Source organism: Kryptolebias marmoratus, linkage group LG15, assembly GCF_001649575.2.
Source record: "Kryptolebias marmoratus isolate JLee-2015 linkage group LG15, ASM164957v2, whole genome shotgun sequence".
In the NCBI taxonomy this organism is placed as follows: Eukaryota; Metazoa; Chordata; class Actinopteri; order Cyprinodontiformes; family Rivulidae; genus Kryptolebias; species Kryptolebias marmoratus.
Genome location: NC_051444.1, coordinates 34,120,815 through 34,138,991, shown reverse-complemented (window position 1 = coordinate 34,138,991; position 18,177 = coordinate 34,120,815). Strand labels below are relative to the sequence as shown.

Below are 18,177 nucleotides of genomic sequence, written 5' to 3'. Positions count from 1 at the left end.
GTTGTTTATCTTGTTTCTATTAAAATGTATCTGTTAGCTGGCTTTTGGTACTCTTAGTTAGCCTTACAGTACCTTTATTTTACTTATCTTAGTTTTTACCACGTAGGCCTTTTATTAAACTATTAAAATGTTTTTAACTCTTAGCTGGCCGTCGGTACCCTTAGTTAGCCTTTGGTATCTATAGTTCAGTTTTTATCACGTCTCATTCACTGAGGTTTTTAAATCCTAGTCTACTTTATGTTCACTTTCATTATATCCTAGTTTGGTTTTTCTCAGTTTATCTTTATTTTTAGTTTATTTTTAGTATGACTTGTTTTGGATAAGTTTTACTCTGTATTTTTATGTAACTTTAAATTGGGTGTGTGTTTTCATGGCTTCTGTTCGGCTGAGGTTTTTAAACTCTAATTTAGTTTATGTTATATCGTAGTTTGGTTCTCCTCAACTTATCTTTGGTTTATCTTTAGTACGACTTAGTCTTATTTAGTGTCTCATGTTTTAGATATGTTTAGCTCTATATTTTCAATATTGTTGTGTTTTTTTCTGTATTTTTATGTTTGCATGTTGTACAGCACTTTGTACTGAAAAGTGCTATATAAATAAATCTGACTTTGACTTTATGTTCCTTCGCAGCCCTGAGCTCCTGATCAGGAGAATGGGCTTTTCCTGCCGTGGCTCTTAAACTTTAGAACAGTCTGCCCTTTTAATTTTTTAATTTTCTGTTTTTAAAACTCCTTTAAAAACACATTTGTTCTCACTGATGTTTAACCCAGTGCGAGTTGATTTAGTCTTTTATTGGTACGATGTTCACAGTTTATTTATTTTTGTGACATTTTCTAAAATTATTTTAAACTTGTTTTAATTGCTGTTTTTCCCTTTGTCTTTTATAATTATGATTCTCCACCACTTTGGTTACAACCTGTTGTTTTTAATGAGCTTTTATAAATAAACTGACTTGACTGAAAGATGGCGGGTGAGGTGCATTCTTTCTAGGAGTGCTTGGCCTTTATTTCTCCACAGTGTTGGATGGTTGGCGTATTTAAGCTTGGGTGCAGTCAGGAGGTCAGGGGTCTGTTCAGGTGGTTTCCATGGCAGCAGCTTTCTCACACATGCAGCCCACTCACTGTGAACCACAGAGACATGGTCGCCCACCAGGTTCTGGGCAGCACTCCAGGACATGTCAGCGTACCAGCAGAACACAGGAACGTCAGAACGCTTCAGTGCTGTAGGAACATTCACTAATGGTTTTAATCTGGTTTCTGCAGGTCAAGTGCAACATATCTTTGCTGCTCTCCTCACAACTGCTTGGTTCTGTGCATGTGGAAATGTTCAAATCAACTTCTTCTATAAGGAAAATGCTGTGTGAATGCTGAGTACAGAGGGTGTTTGTTAGGACTTGTTGAAAGATGAAGTATTAGCTGAATATTTGGTTAAAACAAGCAGAACAGAACTAAAGTCAGAAAAACAGGAGCTAAACGTTCAAAATAGCAGAACCATAGCTGAAAGCCAAAATTAGCAAAACTGTACCTGAAAGCTAAAATGAGCAAAACAGTAGCTTAAAACCAAATTTAGCAAGACAGTAGCTAAAAGCTAAAAGTAGCATAAGAACAGACTGCAGGTTTACTTGTGGTTCCTAGAGCCTTTAAATGCAGAACAGGAGGCAGAGCTTCCAGTTCTCAGCGTACCAGCAGAACACAGGGAACCATCTTCTTGTGGAACCATCTTCCTGTTTCTGGCCGTGACAAAATGTGCAGAAATAGTTTGCAAAAAGATCTTTTAATCTCAACAGGACTCATCTGATTTAAAAAAAGGTAAAAAAAAAAAAAAAGAAACTATAAACAGGTAAACAGTAGGAATGCTGAACTTTATACTATTATAACTTTCTGTTTTTATCATAAAGAGACTTTTCTGCTCAGGTCAGAGAACTGAGTCAGCATGAAATATGAAAGTTTAGCTCAGTTGCTGTCTACCTGAGGTGACCTGACAGGACTTTCTGTTGGGAACTAGTGCTAGTAAAAATAAGTAAATTAAAGTCCTAGCTCATCTGCTGTCTCATGTCAGAGGTTTAGACCGAGCTCATCTTATTACCACAGAAAGTTCACCAGGGTGATGATGTATAAACTTTCAAACACTTGCAAACAACTTTTGCTTACGTTTCTTATAAATTGAACTGTAGGTAGTTTTCTCTTTTCCTACACAGTGTGTCTCTTACTGTTGTGGGACTTGTGTGTTTCTTTCTCAACTCTCCCCAGAGTGCAGAGGGATCACACACCCAAGCTCTCATTGACTTCCATTGCATCTGAGCTCAGGGTTTTCTCTGCAAAACAGGAACTGAAAGGTAGTTTTTATCGCTACATAAAACACTATAAACATAAAAATTAACACGTGTGACCGTCAGCCTTCCCAGCTTCTTGTTGGGCATCAGAGAAGAAAGATGCTGGATGCTGCAGACCTTCAGTTAATACAGGACATTTGAATCCCTGACCTCGAAAAAGGTCCTGTTTTCTCCTTCATCAGCAGGTCAACATCTAGTCTGGTGATAATCTCAGAGTTGAACAGGAACAAATCCTGAAGCTGCTGATGAATTACTCAGCAGGACAAGTGAGGAAATGCTCATTTAACCCCCGCAGAATGAGCTTAAAGCGTCTGTTGGTGTTTGTGGACCGAACCTCGCCAGTTCCGGTCGGGTTCTGCTGCAGAACCGAACTTGCCTACCACCTCTGGGTTCTTTAGGAAGCGTAAAGATGTTTGTTTATGTTTGCAGCACTACTTTAGTGTACATCCGACTGACAAAAAAACAAAACTACTTCCATTGTTTCTCACCCTTTCACTCTTACAGAAAATGAAAGTAATAAAGTCACCTGCGGCGCTCAGTGTGAGGGTTCGGACCCGGACGCTGACGTGCAGTGTCCCGGTTCGACGCAGACGAACGGAACCGGTTGCGTGTTATCAGATCTATTTTCTCTCGGATGGCTGTGCTGCGGTCCGCACTCGTCTGTGCCAGGCCGCCATCTTGAATTTTAATGTTAATTTTTAAAGGAAAAAAATCTAATAAAATAATGAATTTCCTGTGATGAATTTGTTGAGAGTGTCGTGACAGCTTTGCATGTGGACTTGTGTTCGGTTCCGTGGGTTCTGGGCCGATAACCGTGTGAGTATACCTTGTGTGTTTGTGGGCATTTAACGCGTGAAAAGCTCCCAGCCTTCTATTTACCTGCGAACAGCCACTGGGATAAATAATGTTCCGGGCCGCTCGCTGCCTCTCTCAGCCTCCCTCAGCCGCAGGAGGCTGGCTCCTGCCGGCTGTAGGCTCCGGAGCTGCCCGTTAACCGCGCCGGAGCTCGGAGCTTTAGCCCGGGGAGCTAAGCAGGCTAACGGATCCGAGCAGCCGGAGCTAACGCCGTGTTCGGAGCCGTTAAAGTCGGTGTTCAGAGCCGAGCCCCGCCGGTTCTGGGATCGGTGTCGGTTCGGTGTTTCTGTCCAGCAGAGTGCAACTGAGAATGGATTAATGTATTTATTGATTATAGCGAAGGGACGGGAAGCTGCATCGTGTTTTCATCGAAGCTGAAGTTCCAGCTAACACGGCACAAAGTGGCAGTAAGTGATGTTTGTCGCCGTTTAAATCCGCTTATTCGGATGTTTCACCGGGTTCTGTTTAATTCGGGATATTCTCGTGCTCCTGAGAGCGATTCGTTTTTACACATTTAAACTGGGTTTATTCCGATGTTTCTGGGTGTGTTTGGGCTAGCATTGGGACTGTGGTGTGGCGGACGTTGTTCTGTCACACCGGCGATAATCGCTCTCAGCTCGGCTCGGCTCCTTGTGCTCGACGGGCCTCTTTGTTTCCGAGGGCTGCTGGGTCAGAACCACCGCGACATGTCAACATTTTCAGCCTCAGATGTTGGCGTGGCCTTCCGGGTTCCCACAGCCCCATTATCCTGATCGGAATGCTGTTAGATTATCCTCTGAGCTAACACCGCGATGCTAGCTGCTACAACGGCCGGCTTGTGTGAGAGCCGACCCCGCGGCTGAAAGGAACCTGTTCTCTGTGTGAAATAAGGAGAGCCACACACCGACACAGGCCACAGAAGGCTTTATTTGTTTTAATCACAATGAATAAAACCGAGTTCACCTGACAGTAGCTGCTGCTGTGTTTAAGGTTACCACTGGGGGGCGCTGCAGGCTCAAAGAGATGCACCAACCAGCCATAACATTATGACCACCACCTGGAATAATTCTGGCATCTAGTGAGCATTGTCCTTAAAGAACTAAAAAGGGATTGAACAGTTTTGAGTTGACTTTAAAAGCTCACTTTTAAAGTTGTCAAAAAATACAGGATGATGTTTGTGTCAGCTCGTGTTGCTCTGAGCCAAGAGAAGAGCTCCTAAATGTTTCTGACAGAACCCACAGAACATCCCACTTTGTTGTGTTTGGGTCCGGGTGTCCATGCTGACCCAGGTCCTCCTACCATGGAAATGGACAGGGGCCTGTATGTGTCTCTTACCTGGGGAGGACCGTGCACCAGGTGCATTATGGGAAGCAGGTGGTGGGCGGAGGCAGTGAGAGTTCTGCAGGGAAACTTTGGGTCCTGCTGTTCATTTATCACATAGAAGTTACGTGAACATCCTCTATTGATAAAATGGAAGCGTATTGAATGTTAGGTGGATGGTCATAATGTTCTGGTTGATCAGTCTGTGAGGAGGATTGTGTTCAGCTGACAGAAAGCTGCTGCAGTGTTTGGAGTGACAACTGGGAGGCGCTGCAGAGTCATTTACAGCAGCTGAAAGCAGTTCTGATGGAGATTTAATCATCACAACTGGCTTCATCTTCTTTTAAATGACAAGATGAGCATTTCTTCCTCTCTGGGAAAACTTTCAAGGGCTCCAACAAACTTGGTGACTTTGTTTTAATGACAAACACCAAACTAGGAAAAAAAATCTGCTAAAATAGAGTATGAATTCTGATCGCTGAAATTTGTTTAAGAAGCTTAAACAGCCTTTTTAAAGCTATACTGAGCAGAAGAGTAGCTAAGAACTAAAAAGGAGCTAAGAGCTGAACCGAAGAGATAAGCAGCCAGAATCTAAACCAGGCAAATGAGTAGCTGAAGGCTAACCTGAGCAGCTAGAAGCTAAATGTCACATAAGAAGACCAAAAGAAGCAGATTTCAAAGGGAACAATGTTTTGAAACAATTGAAAATAACTCAATGTATTTCTTTGGTTAATTTTATTTTAAATAAAGTTACATTTTTTGAAAAATATAAAAGTTACAAAAACAAAATCATAGCACCCTGTTCCCAATCAACTGAACATTTTAATATATCGATAGGATCAAGTATCATCAAGTATGAGGAAGTGCAGAAGAAAGAGGAAAACAACGGTGTGGATGCTGCCTCAGGATCCCATTTTTATGTATTTCTTTTTCATGTGTTTAGTTTTAAAACTCCAGATCCCAGTCTTCCCCACTGAAGAGCACTGCTTCCTCTCAGAGACTAAATGCAACTGAAGCAGGGGGCTTGTGGGCATGAAGTGGCTGGGCGAATCCAAGAACATGGTGGTAAATGGCAGACGCCACGGGAACAAGTTGACTGCCGAGCAGCCCGTGAGCCAGACTCGCTCTCAGCACTCCCAGCGGGTGGCGCAGCACCAAATCAGAAGCCACCAGAGGAGCCGTCGATGTAGCCGCAGTGAGTTTAGACTGATGCTTTGGGTGGCTGCGCAGCTCCGCCCCCTAACAGCGGTGTGTGTGTGTGTTTCAGGGTGTAACGCTGCCAGTCTGGAGGCAGAGCGGCGCTACGTGCCCTCCTCAGGAATGACGGCCAAGGAGCTGTGTGAGAACGATGACCTGACCACCAGCCTCATCCTGGATCCTTACCTGGGCTTTCAGACTCACAAGATGAACACCAGGTCAGTCTGCCTCAGCTGAGGAACATCGCCTGCCGCCAAATAATGTCTTTACCTGTGTGTGTTTGTGTGTCTGCCTGGTACCAAAATGGATTTTAATAAAACCTTTGGAAAGTAAACACTGGATGTACGTCTACAACTGATTAACCTCCTTTTAAGATGGCTGCCACAGCCAACTGACCTTAAAAAGCACAACAATAACTAAAGCTCAGTCAGTTTTACAATTATTGAGCTAAAAGTTTGTTGTGGTAGTATCTGAGAATCCTTCACAACACACACTCTGAAGGCTACCAGATCCCACGAGAAGGGGGTTTCCACCTCTGCCGTTCCTCTACATCCTAATGTCAAAGGCAGGCGATATGCATTCCTTCAAAGAATGCCAGGCCTTAAACTGTCTTTTTAAATGTTTCCTGGCAGATTTCGACCAATCAAAGGAAGACAAGAGGAGCTGAAGGAAATCATCGAGCGCTTCAAGAAACACGACAACCTGGAGAAAGCTTACAAAGCTCTGACGTCAGGAGACTGGTGCCGAAATCTTTTCCTCCACAAGTCCAAGGCTCAGGAAAAGCTCTTCAAGCAACATGTAAACACTTCTTTTCGAAGCTTCTGAGGCCGCTGTCTGACAGATCAGAGGCTAACGTTTTGTTTTACACAGGTGTTTGTTTATCTGCGGATGTTCGCTGCAGACAGCGGCTTTGAGATTCTGCCCTGCAATCGTTATTCATCCGAGCAGAACGGAGCTAAAATTGTAGCCACAAAGGAATGGTGAGATAACCACTTTCTTTGCATCTGTGTGGGAAAACTCCTGATCCAGTCCTCAGCTATTTATTTCTGTCCTCCTAATGATCCAGACGTCCCTGGAGCCTGCTCTTGATTAGGAGCTCTTTAGGCTTTCTGATGGTCTGTCAGAGTTTCCCTCGGTGTCAGGCCTTTATACCTGAACATTTTCAGAGGAATGAAAGCAGAGTTGTGTTGTCACATAACCTACAGCTTAACAAAGTTAAAATTGGATCCAGCAGCCTGTCACAGAAATACAAGCTCTTTTACCAAACATTTCTGCAAAATGGCCACAAAGACCAGTCCGTCTTTATGCTGCTGCTGAGTGTCCACCATTATGGCTCTGTTACTGCGTCACTTTGTGACACAAAGATGCATCAGGGTGGGTTAGCTTCAGCGCCCCCCGCCACTCTGGGCCACTCAGAAATCACACGAGGCAGCCAGAAGGCATACAGGTCCCAGGTTCAAGTGTTTGTGAAAGAGCCTTAAGTTCCTTCTCATTTCATTAGTTGAATCAGTGAATAACAGCAAAGATAACACAGTTTGACAGAAAACAGAATTTTACTTCCAACAAGGTATTGAACTTTCTTTTAATCTTTTATGGCTCTCTTGAACAGCAACAATGAAAGTGAGGTCTGGATAAGGACTTTCACCCAGTCAGTGAAATGGCTGCTCATAGCTGGCCTGTTTGTAATGTTGCAGGAAAAGAAATGATAAGATTGAGTACTTGGTGGGCTGCATCGCTGAGCTGTCTGAGAGCGAGGAGAACCTGCTGCTCCGCCATGGCGAGAACGACTTCAGCGTCATGTACTCCACACGCAAGAACTGTGCTCAGCTGTGGCTCGGCCCCGCCGCCTTCATCAATCACGGTACAAACCTGTACACCTGATGTGTTGCAGACGCACACGGAGAAGTTCTGGATGTCTAACAGAGTTTATTTTCTTTCTCTCAGATTGCCGACCAAACTGTAAGGTAAGGCTGCCTGACGGAGGGATCCAAGGAGCGGTGTTAGCCTGTGGAAATCCATCGTTACAGATTTCTCCTGCTTCGGCTTTTTGTCAGCTTGGTTAAGAAATGAAATCATCATTTAAAAGCTGCATTGAGTCTTTACTCAGGTTATCTTTGTCTGATATTAACATTTGTTTCCTGATCTGAAACAATTAAGGTGGAACAAAAAAGTCAAACCAGAGGAAATCTGAAGTGGGGAAATACTTTGGTTTGAAATGCTTGTTGTTGTTGTTTTGTTGCAGTTTGTGTCGACGGGACGGGACACGGCCTGCGTGAAGGTTCTGAGGGACATTGAACCAGGAGAGGAAATCTCCTGTTATTATGGAGACGGGTTCTTTGGGGAAAACAATGAGTTCTGTGAATGCTATACGTGTGAAAGGTTAGTGCACTCATATTGCACAACAACATGGACGTGTTGATAAAAACCTGAAGCAGAACCAACAGAACTTGTTTCAGTCCTTCACAGTAAGAGACTCCAACACATACACTGAGTGACACCCTCAAAAACCTCTGTCTGAACATCTGGACCCCAGGAACACACGTTGCAGCATAGACCACCAGGAGTTTTGAAAGTATTTAGCACTCAGTGAATGTGTTGAGACTCTTATTGTGTAGGATTAAAACAAGTTTTGTGAGTTCCTCTGCAGTGGGAAAGTTTTTCCCCTCCTTCATCCTTCAAGCTGCTCCCTCCTGCAGGGTTGCCACAGTGAGCAAACTCCCACAGAAGATTTGGCAACTGTTGTACGTCAGATGTCTTTCCTGACGCAACCTGGGCCTGACCACTGAGCTACCGCATATCAGACTGCTTCAAATAAAACCCTGCGTTACTTCACTGGGAACCCAGTAAAAGTTCCCCCATCACCCTCAGATACAATAACAAGAAATGATCAGAGCACTTCTTTTAGTTTAGGCTTAAAAGATGACTTTTTAGGCAATAATATTTCCACTTTAATCTTGACATTTCAGTTTTAGTCATGACATAAAAAACAAGTAACTCTTGTTACAGATCTTGTTGTTTATGGATCTGTATCAACAGTCCGTCAGAGTGAAAATATTGGACATTTAGTGTGTTAAATGGTGGATCTTTATGGTTTACACAAAGTGTCAGCGTCTGCTTCACATTGTTTTCAACCAGGACACGTCCATGCTGCAGACATCTCTGAAGCTGAATTCACTAAAAACTACAGCTAATTCATGAAACAATAACCACGAGTCAAACCCCAGGCTTTGAGAAAAAACAGCTTTAACCAGTTTGAAACATCAGGATCTGATGCTGGAGCTCCCTTCGGTCACGTCCTCCATGAAAGCAGGAAACTGTGACGTTTTCACCAAAAACAGCAGCTTGATTTCAGCTTTATTTTTGATGGAAAACAAACAACCAAGACATTTTCCTGAAAGGTTTCTGCGCTGTCAGGTCACCATCAGGATGCTGCGCAGACCTGAGCTCAGTTTTCAGCTGTGGTCTGACTGATTCCTGGGTGTTAGAGGTCACTGAAAATCACTGCACAGCTTACAAAACTGTATTCTAGGCTGTGCACGTTACTTTGTTTCCCACTTTGGCATGATTTCCTCTGAGCGTGACGTTTCACTATGTCACATGGATTGTGCATAATGTCATTTCCAAGGTTTGAGCAGAACGGTGAATGATGAATACATTTCTGTTGGTTGTTTCATGCAGACGGGGTACCGGTGCTTTCAAATCAAAAGCTGGCTTGCCGGTGGAGATGCCGGTGATCAACAGCAAGTACGGGCTGCGGGAAACGGACAAGCGGCTCAACAGACTGAAGAAACTCGGAGAAGGAAACCGGAGCTCGGACAGTCACTCTGTGGGCTCCCACACTGATGTAGACTCTCAGGAAATGCCAAAAACACATCAGTGTAAGTCCTCAAAGAGTTTCACATCTTAATGATTTTGCACGGGCTAAATCAGCTTCATATTATAAATGCTGAGGGACTACTGTTTGTCTTCCTCACCAGCTGCCAGAAAAAGAACATCATCTTCGTCGTCGTCATCATCTGGCCTGAAGTATAAAAACAGGACTCAAAGCAGACAGACTTTGTCCAGAGCCCTTTCTACCTCATGTTCAAAACAAGGTCGTATAAACAATAACAGGGTACCAAAGAGACTAAAATCCAAGCCTTCGCTCATTAAAGTCCAGATGCGGAGTCGCAGGAGAGGGGCGGAGCCCAGAGCGTCGGCCAAACCCGAGGTTGGCCAGCTGGGTCTCAGGGATCCCAAGGTGGCGCTGTGTAAAGCCATCACCGTCAAGAAGCCGAAGGATGGACAGGAAGTGGTGCCGCTGGGCCAGCGGGGCTGCATCACTCGGCATGCTGCCAAGGAGAACGGCAGCCTTCATGCTGTCCAGAGCAGCGAGGGCAGCCAGGGTTCCACTTACAGAACTCGCAGGTCCACAAGGACATTTGTAAAGGCCCAGGACCTGGCCGCTGGTGTCAAGCTGGAGCCCAGTGCCATGGATGGCTTGAGCCCAGTTCCTGGTGGAGTGGTCATTAAAACCGAGCCTGCGGACATGGACGAGTACCTCCACCATGGAGTCGGGTTCCAGCAGCCGGTGTTAGATGCCGGCTATGCCAGAAGAAGCACGCGCACCAGCCAGAAACGGCCAGCGCACCCCAGGACCGAGCGGGCGATTAAATGTGAAGGCTCCAACTGTGAGCCGTTCACCCCGGCAGCTGGAGCCCATGCCACCAACTTCTCTGACTGTGGAAACATGCTGCTGAACTTCACCGACAGACACAGGGACTTCAACGGCGTCACCAACGGCAGCAAATCCCTCCGCAGGGACAAAAGCAAGAGTAGCTGCCGCTCGCAGGACAAGGGGAAAAAGAAGCGTAGGATCACACGGTATGATGCTCAACTGATCCTGGAAAACAACACGGGCATTCCCAAACTGACGCTCCGCCGGCGGAGGGACAGCAGTAGCAGCAAGACCAATGACCCCAGTGACCACGTGGGCTCCTCCACGCTCAACCCGGCCTCTTCCAGCAAGATCAGCATCAAGTTCAGCAAGGACCATGACAAGGACAAAGGCAGCTCATATGTGGCCAAACTCAACAATGGCTTCTCGCCGGGAGTCCACAGCAACGCCACCAAACTGAAGATCCAGCTGAAGAGGGAGGACGATGCCCGGAGAATAGCCCAGACTAAGGTGGAGCAGATGTCCTACAACGGGGGAGTGACTCCGAGTCTGGAGAGCAGGAACGGTGCGCATCGGACCCAGAAGGTCCTATCAGAACCTTCGTCTGACGATGACGAGGAGGAAGGGGAGGACGACGATGACTACTTCCACAACGAGTTTGAGGACGACTTCATTCCACTTCCTCCAGCTAAGCGGCTGCGCCTCATCGTGGGCAAAGATTCTATAGACATCGATATCTCCTCCAGGAGGAGAGAGGATCAGTCTCTGAGGCTGAATGCGTGAGCGTCGGACCTCCGTGTAAATAAAGATGAGCCGCTGATCAACTGTTGTGTTGATGTAAAGGAAGGAATTTAAAAAAATGCTGAAAATCAAGAATCTAAGTGAGGGTGCTCTTAACCTAAAACAAATCTCTGTTCTTCACTTCAACTCAAGTTGATTTTTGGTTGTAATCCTGAAAAATGACAAACTCTTTGGTTCTCTCTTTTCTCAGCAGTCTGAGTTCCAAGTGAAAACAGAGGGTTTCTTTTAGGTTGAACCGTCTGTTTCAGTGAATGCACTTGTTATATTTCATCATGGACATGTAGAAAGTGTACAGTTTGGTGATTTTCCCGTCTGTCTCATACACAGCTGTTTGTTTTTGTCTCATAGTGTGTAAGCTTTGTGTGGAGTGGGTGATCCAGAGGCATTAGAGCATCACTTCGTCCTTCTGGTGCCATGTTCTCATAACAGATTGTTTATTTTTTATTTGTTTTGCAATGAGCAGTTGGTAATTAAGTTAATGTTGTCTTGTTCATAGTTTGAAATCATGAGTTTATTCACTCAAGCATCATTAAATCATCCAAGATATTTACTGGTAATAATAAACGGCAGATTTAGCTGTAACATAGTTCTTAGTCAACATGTTTGCTTGTTGAAATTGGAACTGACCACAGATTGGCTTCTGGGACGATAGTGTGTTAGGGCTTGAGGTGGGAGTTGGTTTTTTTCTTTCTCTCTCTTCATAGTTTGAAGATTAAAGTTGAAATGTTATCTCTATTTTTAGATTTTTACAAAGTTAAAAATGTCTGAATAGTGTTTCCAGACACTAAACCGAACTGGATTTGTTGTTTTTGGTACCTGCCTTGTGCACAGGGAGATTTCTGTGGCAGGTACATATCACTGTCCACCTCTTTAATACAGCCTGAACAGTTTAGATTTCAGAACCAATACCTGGGCTGCAGGACAGGTGCTTTAACTGCAGATCTGAGTTACCATGGTTACGGATCTCATAGGAAACTATGGAAAATTCTTCAAATCTTCCTAAAGTTTTGTGCTCATTGAAATATCTCACGAACCAACAGGCAGATTAGTCATTGGGAGTGTCTCTGCTTTTTGAGTCAGTCTAATTCAATATGGCCGTCACAGCTACCTTGGCAAACACAAAGGTGGAATAACTGTCAGCTGTAGAGATCCTGAGTTCAGACTTGATTTGGTAGAAGCTGAGCATCATCCTGAAGCCTGAGGTTCTGGCTGGGGGGGACTGTCAGATATCCTCATTAAGCTTTACTTTCACTGTCACAGCAGAAACGTTCTAATTCCAACCAGTTCTGAATTATAAGTTTACTGCACCAGTGGTGGCTTGGTTCTGGTACAATTTCAACTTTATTCTTGAAACTCAAACAAACAAACCTGTTTCTTCTAAGTCACCCTGATATTCTCTTATATTTCAGGTGAATCGAGAAATAAATACTTGGAGACACATTTAGATGGATCACTATAGTTTTATCCATTTAATATAAGTTTTTAGACTGACATTTTTAAGGAATGACTTTATTTTTCTTCATTTGTTTACACTATAATGAGCTGATGAACTCATTTTTTCAGCTCCTAACAATCAATGCGGTGAATCAGGTTTAATTTGTAAAGCAGCTAAATGGCAGCTAACATCATCTCAGTTTGTAGAGAGAGCTGAATTCTGATTGGTTGAGTTAAAGGCGTTTTAGTGTCTGTAAAGGGGATTAGCTGTGGCAGCTACCTTGAACTGGGTCGACTCCAGAAGTTCATTTAAGGATTATTTCATTAAAATTCATGTATTGGTTCATAAGATCGTTTGCTAACAGTCAAACAAAGACCGTGGCTTTTCAGCGGCGGGTGGTGATGAGGTAGTTCATTAACGGGATTATTTTAGTTGTTTCATGGTGCATATCTGAGCTAGGTGCTAAAAGTTTAAATTCTCCAAAAAACCAAAAAAAACAAATACAGTCATTTGAAGAGAATTAAATCCTTTCTTTGCAATTATTTATTTTATTGATATATTTATGAATAATTATTTCTCATAAGTCATTCCTGCAGGAATCACGTACATTTACTTTACCTTTCACAATAAAAGCACAGAGTGTTGTATAAACCATCAGTAAATAAGCAGAGCTGATTTTTTTGTTGTTTTTGTTCTGAAATGACAACATGGCCCACGTGGACGTTCAGGCAGAACTGACAGAAGAACTTTCTGTGATTCCACTCACTGTTTCGTGACTGTCACTGACTCTACAGCCTGGAGAATCATGTCCTACTTTGACTTCCTGTTTGGTGTTCCAGGTGGACCGTGACTCAAAGTTTTAGTTGAAACGAAGAAGTCCAACTATCAGAATGTTACAGACGAACCATGTTTAGCTTTGTCTCTAACATTCTGCCTTTTGGAGGTTGGATCATCCCAGATGGAACGAGGTGTGCCCATCACTCACATGGATGCAGTTGTAGCAGGTTTGAATATAATTCGGTGCCATCTTTGCGATTGCGAGCTCTCACATGATCTTTTGGTGCTGGAAGTGTATGTTGGGAATGACTGCCAGCTTGGGAAAGGTGGATTAACTACATTTAATGGTTACTTTCTGAGAGTGTCATTAAATATTTTGCTAACAGACAGTTGTTTCTGACAGTTAATGGCATGATCTTAGCACTTTGAGTGTAGGTTGGGGATGATTGGAGCTCAATATCTGTAAAACTGACCAAGTTAGAGCCATGTTTGTGCTTAGATTGCTATTTTGACCATCTTGAGTTGTGTTTCCTCCAAATGTTAATCTGTGATAGATGACAGGTTAATTCAGATCATTTTGGTGATTGATGAGGTATTTTGCTAACGACACAAACACCCCATCCAGACAAAAAGCGGTTGTTTGGTCTTTGGTCCTGCTCTGACGTGAGCCTGGGCTGCTGACTGAGAACACGGTCCTCCTGAAACACTGACAGCTCGTCCAGACCCAGGGATCAGCTGAATGTTCCACATCACCAGCAGCCAAGCCCCTCCCACTCCCTCCGTCAGCCAATCAGACACTGTAAACTCTTCCAGCTGTCCATCTGTGTGCTCTCTGTCCAATAGACAACTTCCAGTGGATTACAAACCCCACATGTGAATAGATTGCAGCCATGTTAGTGTGTTGTGTGGGAAACATGTAAAGAGAATTAAACATGGGCAGTGCATATATTGTCCAATATGTAAATCATGTGAACACATCTTGTACTTATTTAACAGTTTTGAATACTTGAAAACTATATAAAGTTTCTTTGTGACTCTTGTTTCCTGAGCAAGTTTTTATCCCCGTCTGTTTTTATTCAAACTGATCGCTCCTTATAGATGTAAGTAATTACATTTTCTGTGAAATAGCCATGAACGCTAAGAGCTGGAATTAATGAAGAAGGTGAAAGTTAAAATGAGGCTAAAATGAGCTAAACTGTACCTCAAAGCTAAGATTAGCAAAGCAATATTTAAAAGCTAAAATGAGTAAATTCATAGCTAAAAGCCACAATTGGCAAAACTCGTTAAAGGGAACATAAGAAGACAAGAATAGAGGCATTATTCTGAAGTAGAAGAAAATGAAGAGAGCTCAGGTTATTTTATGGGGATTTGTTCTTGTAAATAAACTTACAAGTACTAAAGGTTGTAGCACACTATTTCCAATAAATCTAAAAGTTTTTTATATATGACTGATTAAAATAGTGCAAAGTTTGCAAAAAAAAAAAGATCTGAAAGAAACAGTTATCCGATGTTGTAGCCATTTGATCAAACTTTGAAAATAATGTGCACAATCTCCGGCAATGTTGCAGATTGTCGCCTTCAGAGTCAGCTACTACCATATCAATTTTAGTTTAATATCGGTAAAACTGACTGAGGTAAGCCATCCTTGTGCTTGGTTGTGGCCAGCTGTGTGATCTTGATTTGTATTTGAACTAAAGGTTTGATTATTCTTAGTGGAAAGCTGCAGGCATCCAGTCAAAGATGAGGCTTCACTTGTCTTCTGTGGTTTATTAAGTTCTGCTCAAATGACACTTTCTTTGTGCATGGTTTCTATAAAGTACACAAATAAAGAAAGTATACTAATTAGAATATTAATGACAAGATCCATGCAATGCGCTCATTAATCTGCTTCCACCAACTTAGAGACGGTTCAAACCAAGAGTAGCAAACTAAATAATAAGTGTCAAGGACAACTTTAATATCCTGAATATAGTAATGATTAATAGCTGAATAAACAATTCTCACGTCTCCACAAACCTACCAGTAACTTCTTTTCACATTTGTTATGTAAAGATGCAACATCTTATAAAGAAGAAAGCTAAAAACAACTGAAGTTAGTTATTAGTAATTTGAATGTGTTAAATGTTATTTACTTACAGTTAGCTGCACGCGCGCACAAAGCTATCTGGAGCAGCTTTAAACCACTTGAAACTACAAAGCACCGCCACTCTGGAAAGTCCCAGAACAGCGAGGCTTTGATTGGCTGCTGGGAATTATGATTGGCAGGTGGGCCAGCCAATGATGGTTCAGATCAGCCTCCGACGCACAAGCAGGCAAACTTCCAGTCTTTTCCACAGTATCGATTCCAAAAGTTCATTAGTTGTAGATGTCAAACTATTGAATCATCTTTGAGAGTTTCAGTAACATCTGTCCAGTGGTTCAGATGATATTTTGCTATCAGACAGACAAGATTGACTCCAACAAGTATTGCAGAAGCTTTAAGCTAGGCTCTTGCACAATATGCATGTGTTGAGGATGACTCAGCTACAGCCACGTAAAATTGGCTGATTTATTGGCAATTTTGTATTTTTCAAGGTGAGTTAGCAGTGGCAACCAACTTAAATTAGGTTGGTTTTAAAAGTTAATCAGTAGTAGAGGTATATCCAATGATTATTTCCTAAAATAGTTTATTTGTTTTATCTATTTCCTTTTTACTGTTTTTATTTATCCATTGAACAGCCCTTTGGCTACCCCTGTGGTTCTTAAAATGTGCTATAGAAATAAAGTTGATTGACTGATTGATAAAAGCTTCAGTAAAATCCAGACAGTGGTTCAAGAGATATTTTACTAACAGAGAGGGTTGACTCAGAATAGTTGATGGTGGATTAATTGATTAAAGGTGAACTGAAATCAAATCTCAGAATACTGACATTTCATGGATATCATTTAGTGAAACAAAACATTTCAGGGACCCATTTTCTGAGCTAAACCTTAAATAACTAGTTTTTAGTGTTGTAGTGATTTTGGGCGGAGATGCCGTCCTGGGTTCATGATGTGTGCTGAGCCCCAGTCAGCCTCTCAAACAGAGCTGGAGAACAAAGAAAGTCACTACTGTCCGGTTATTTACTTGTGGATATGAAAGGGTATGATTATGTATATGAAGAAATGCTGGAAGACTTCAGGAGTAATGGACATACAAACATACCAGTATGAACCTGAACCAATGGCTGGATCTCTGTAATCAGATGAAAACTCTTCAGATTTGGATTCTGATGATCACAAGGACCGTCATGGCCGACTAAACAACATGCATAACAACCAAGTTTGTAACGTGGAAGGGTGAGAACCGATTACATCCAGATCATTGTCATGACATCAGTACACAACACTGCAAATCAACATAAAGACGGCAGGAGAGAGCTAATGTTGCTAACTCAAAGCTAACTGGATGCTAACTCGTTAAAAAGTCAGATTGCTTGAGATTAACGAAATACGTTTATGAACTCTCACACAAGAGTAAACTAATCAACAGCAGTTTCAGACTATGATCTCTTTTATCTTTCGGGAAGCAAAAAAATGAAACTCCAGTGGTATTTTCTGTCCGGTTCAAACAATTAATTTCAACAAACTGAATTATATTGTACCAGTATTGATCCACTCACTGATGATTGACTGAATGCTGTGAACTTCAGCAGCTCTGTGGATGTCACACATCGAGGGGTCACGGAAAAAGATGAAAACACCCAAGTGGTTTCTTTAGTGTTCATTATATATATATAAAAAAGTATAATTTTTTATTTTTAATTTTACAACAAGTACATTTAATGATTTTATTTCAATTGATGTTGGCTTCAAAACACTTTTCAGTTCAGCTTTAATTTGTATTTTCCAAGTGTCATTGGTTGATGTGTCAGTGGTTGTTGATGTTTCCGAAGCGAAGCACTGTGTTTGGGAGGAGAGCGGACCAGCATCTTACTGCCAGCACCGGGTCAAACGGCAGGAAGTCCCCCTGGTGGTCTCACTTCCTTTTTGTGGAGTTTGTTTTTATACTTGCTGGTGTTTTTGGTTTTTGCTGCATATTTCCTTTTGCTTCGGTCTATTTCCTGTTTGGAGTGTGCCTCATTCATGTGTTTGTGGCATGTTTAACCTCGTTGTGCCGTTTGCTGCACGTTTACACCTGTCGGCCTGCGTAGTTCTGAGTATAGCATGTCATTACATTGGACAGCATTTGGGACACTAATCTAAACTCCATTACAACTAGTACTAGTCTACCATTTTGGAGTTAGTAAAGCTAGGACCAGCATTAGTAAAGCAAGATCAGCTGACACTGAACCCCATGCTGAGTTGCACAGCAGTGAAGTCACCAGTGTGCCCTGGTTGTGCATCGACTTCCTCTCTTTTACATATATAATATATAAATTATAATCACCAAACTAGCATCTTATTTTCCCATTTGCATGAGAATTGATAGTATCAAAGATGTTCATGTCAATGAACATTGTTCCATTGATATAAAAAGATATCCCTTGCCCGCTGAATCATAAAGCATAAAGATAAGGTTTTTGGCCACCATTATTGTTTCTGCATGTATATAGACATTTGATGAAGCATTTCATTAATACATAGCTTAGTTTTGCTTTCTGATTGTAAATTAAGTTTGACAAACCCAAACAAACATTTCATAAAACAAGCAGAGGTGCATAACAGTTTGTGGATTTCTGTCACCTTGAAAAATGTCTGCCATTTTGGAATTGTGAGTGGACACCCGGGATTTTTTCAAGAGTAGGCTATAGAGTATCTATATCCCAGATTTGTGTTATAGTGAAAGAATGAATTTATCTGCTA

General features: G+C 42.4%; 1 protein-coding gene and 1 long non-coding RNA gene across 3 annotated transcripts; one reads left to right on the top strand and one right to left on the bottom strand.

Moving 5' to 3' along the window:
* Positions 1–542: 542 nt before the first annotated feature.
* On the bottom strand, positions 543–2,997 carry LOC112449894. Its single transcript, XR_003038448.2, has 4 exons — positions 2,859–2,997; positions 2,210–2,314; positions 1,622–1,729; positions 543–1,220 (listed from the first exon to the last, which is right to left on the bottom strand). It is a non-coding gene; the product is annotated as an uncharacterized LOC112449894 (long non-coding RNA).
* Positions 2,993–14,401, top strand: kmt5b (lysine methyltransferase 5B). 2 transcript variants are annotated; one of them, XM_017440435.3, is made up of 10 exons: positions 2,993–3,148; positions 5,430–5,681; positions 5,754–5,901; positions 6,316–6,481; positions 6,554–6,663; positions 7,378–7,544; positions 7,628–7,647; positions 7,926–8,062; positions 9,362–9,561; positions 9,661–14,401. In XM_017440435.3, the coding sequence occupies exons 2-10, from the start codon at positions 5,519–5,521 to the stop codon at positions 11,121–11,123; spliced, it is 2,574 nt and encodes an 857-aa protein (XP_017295924.1). In that variant the 5' UTR covers positions 2,993–3,148; positions 5,430–5,518; the 3' UTR covers positions 11,124–14,401. The 2 variants fall into 2 exon arrangements, with proteins under 2 accessions (XP_017295924.1, XP_017295925.1); XM_017440436.3 differs by lacking the exon at positions 2,993–3,148 and adding an exon at positions 3,173–3,594.
* Positions 14,402–18,177: the final 3,776 nt, after the last annotated feature.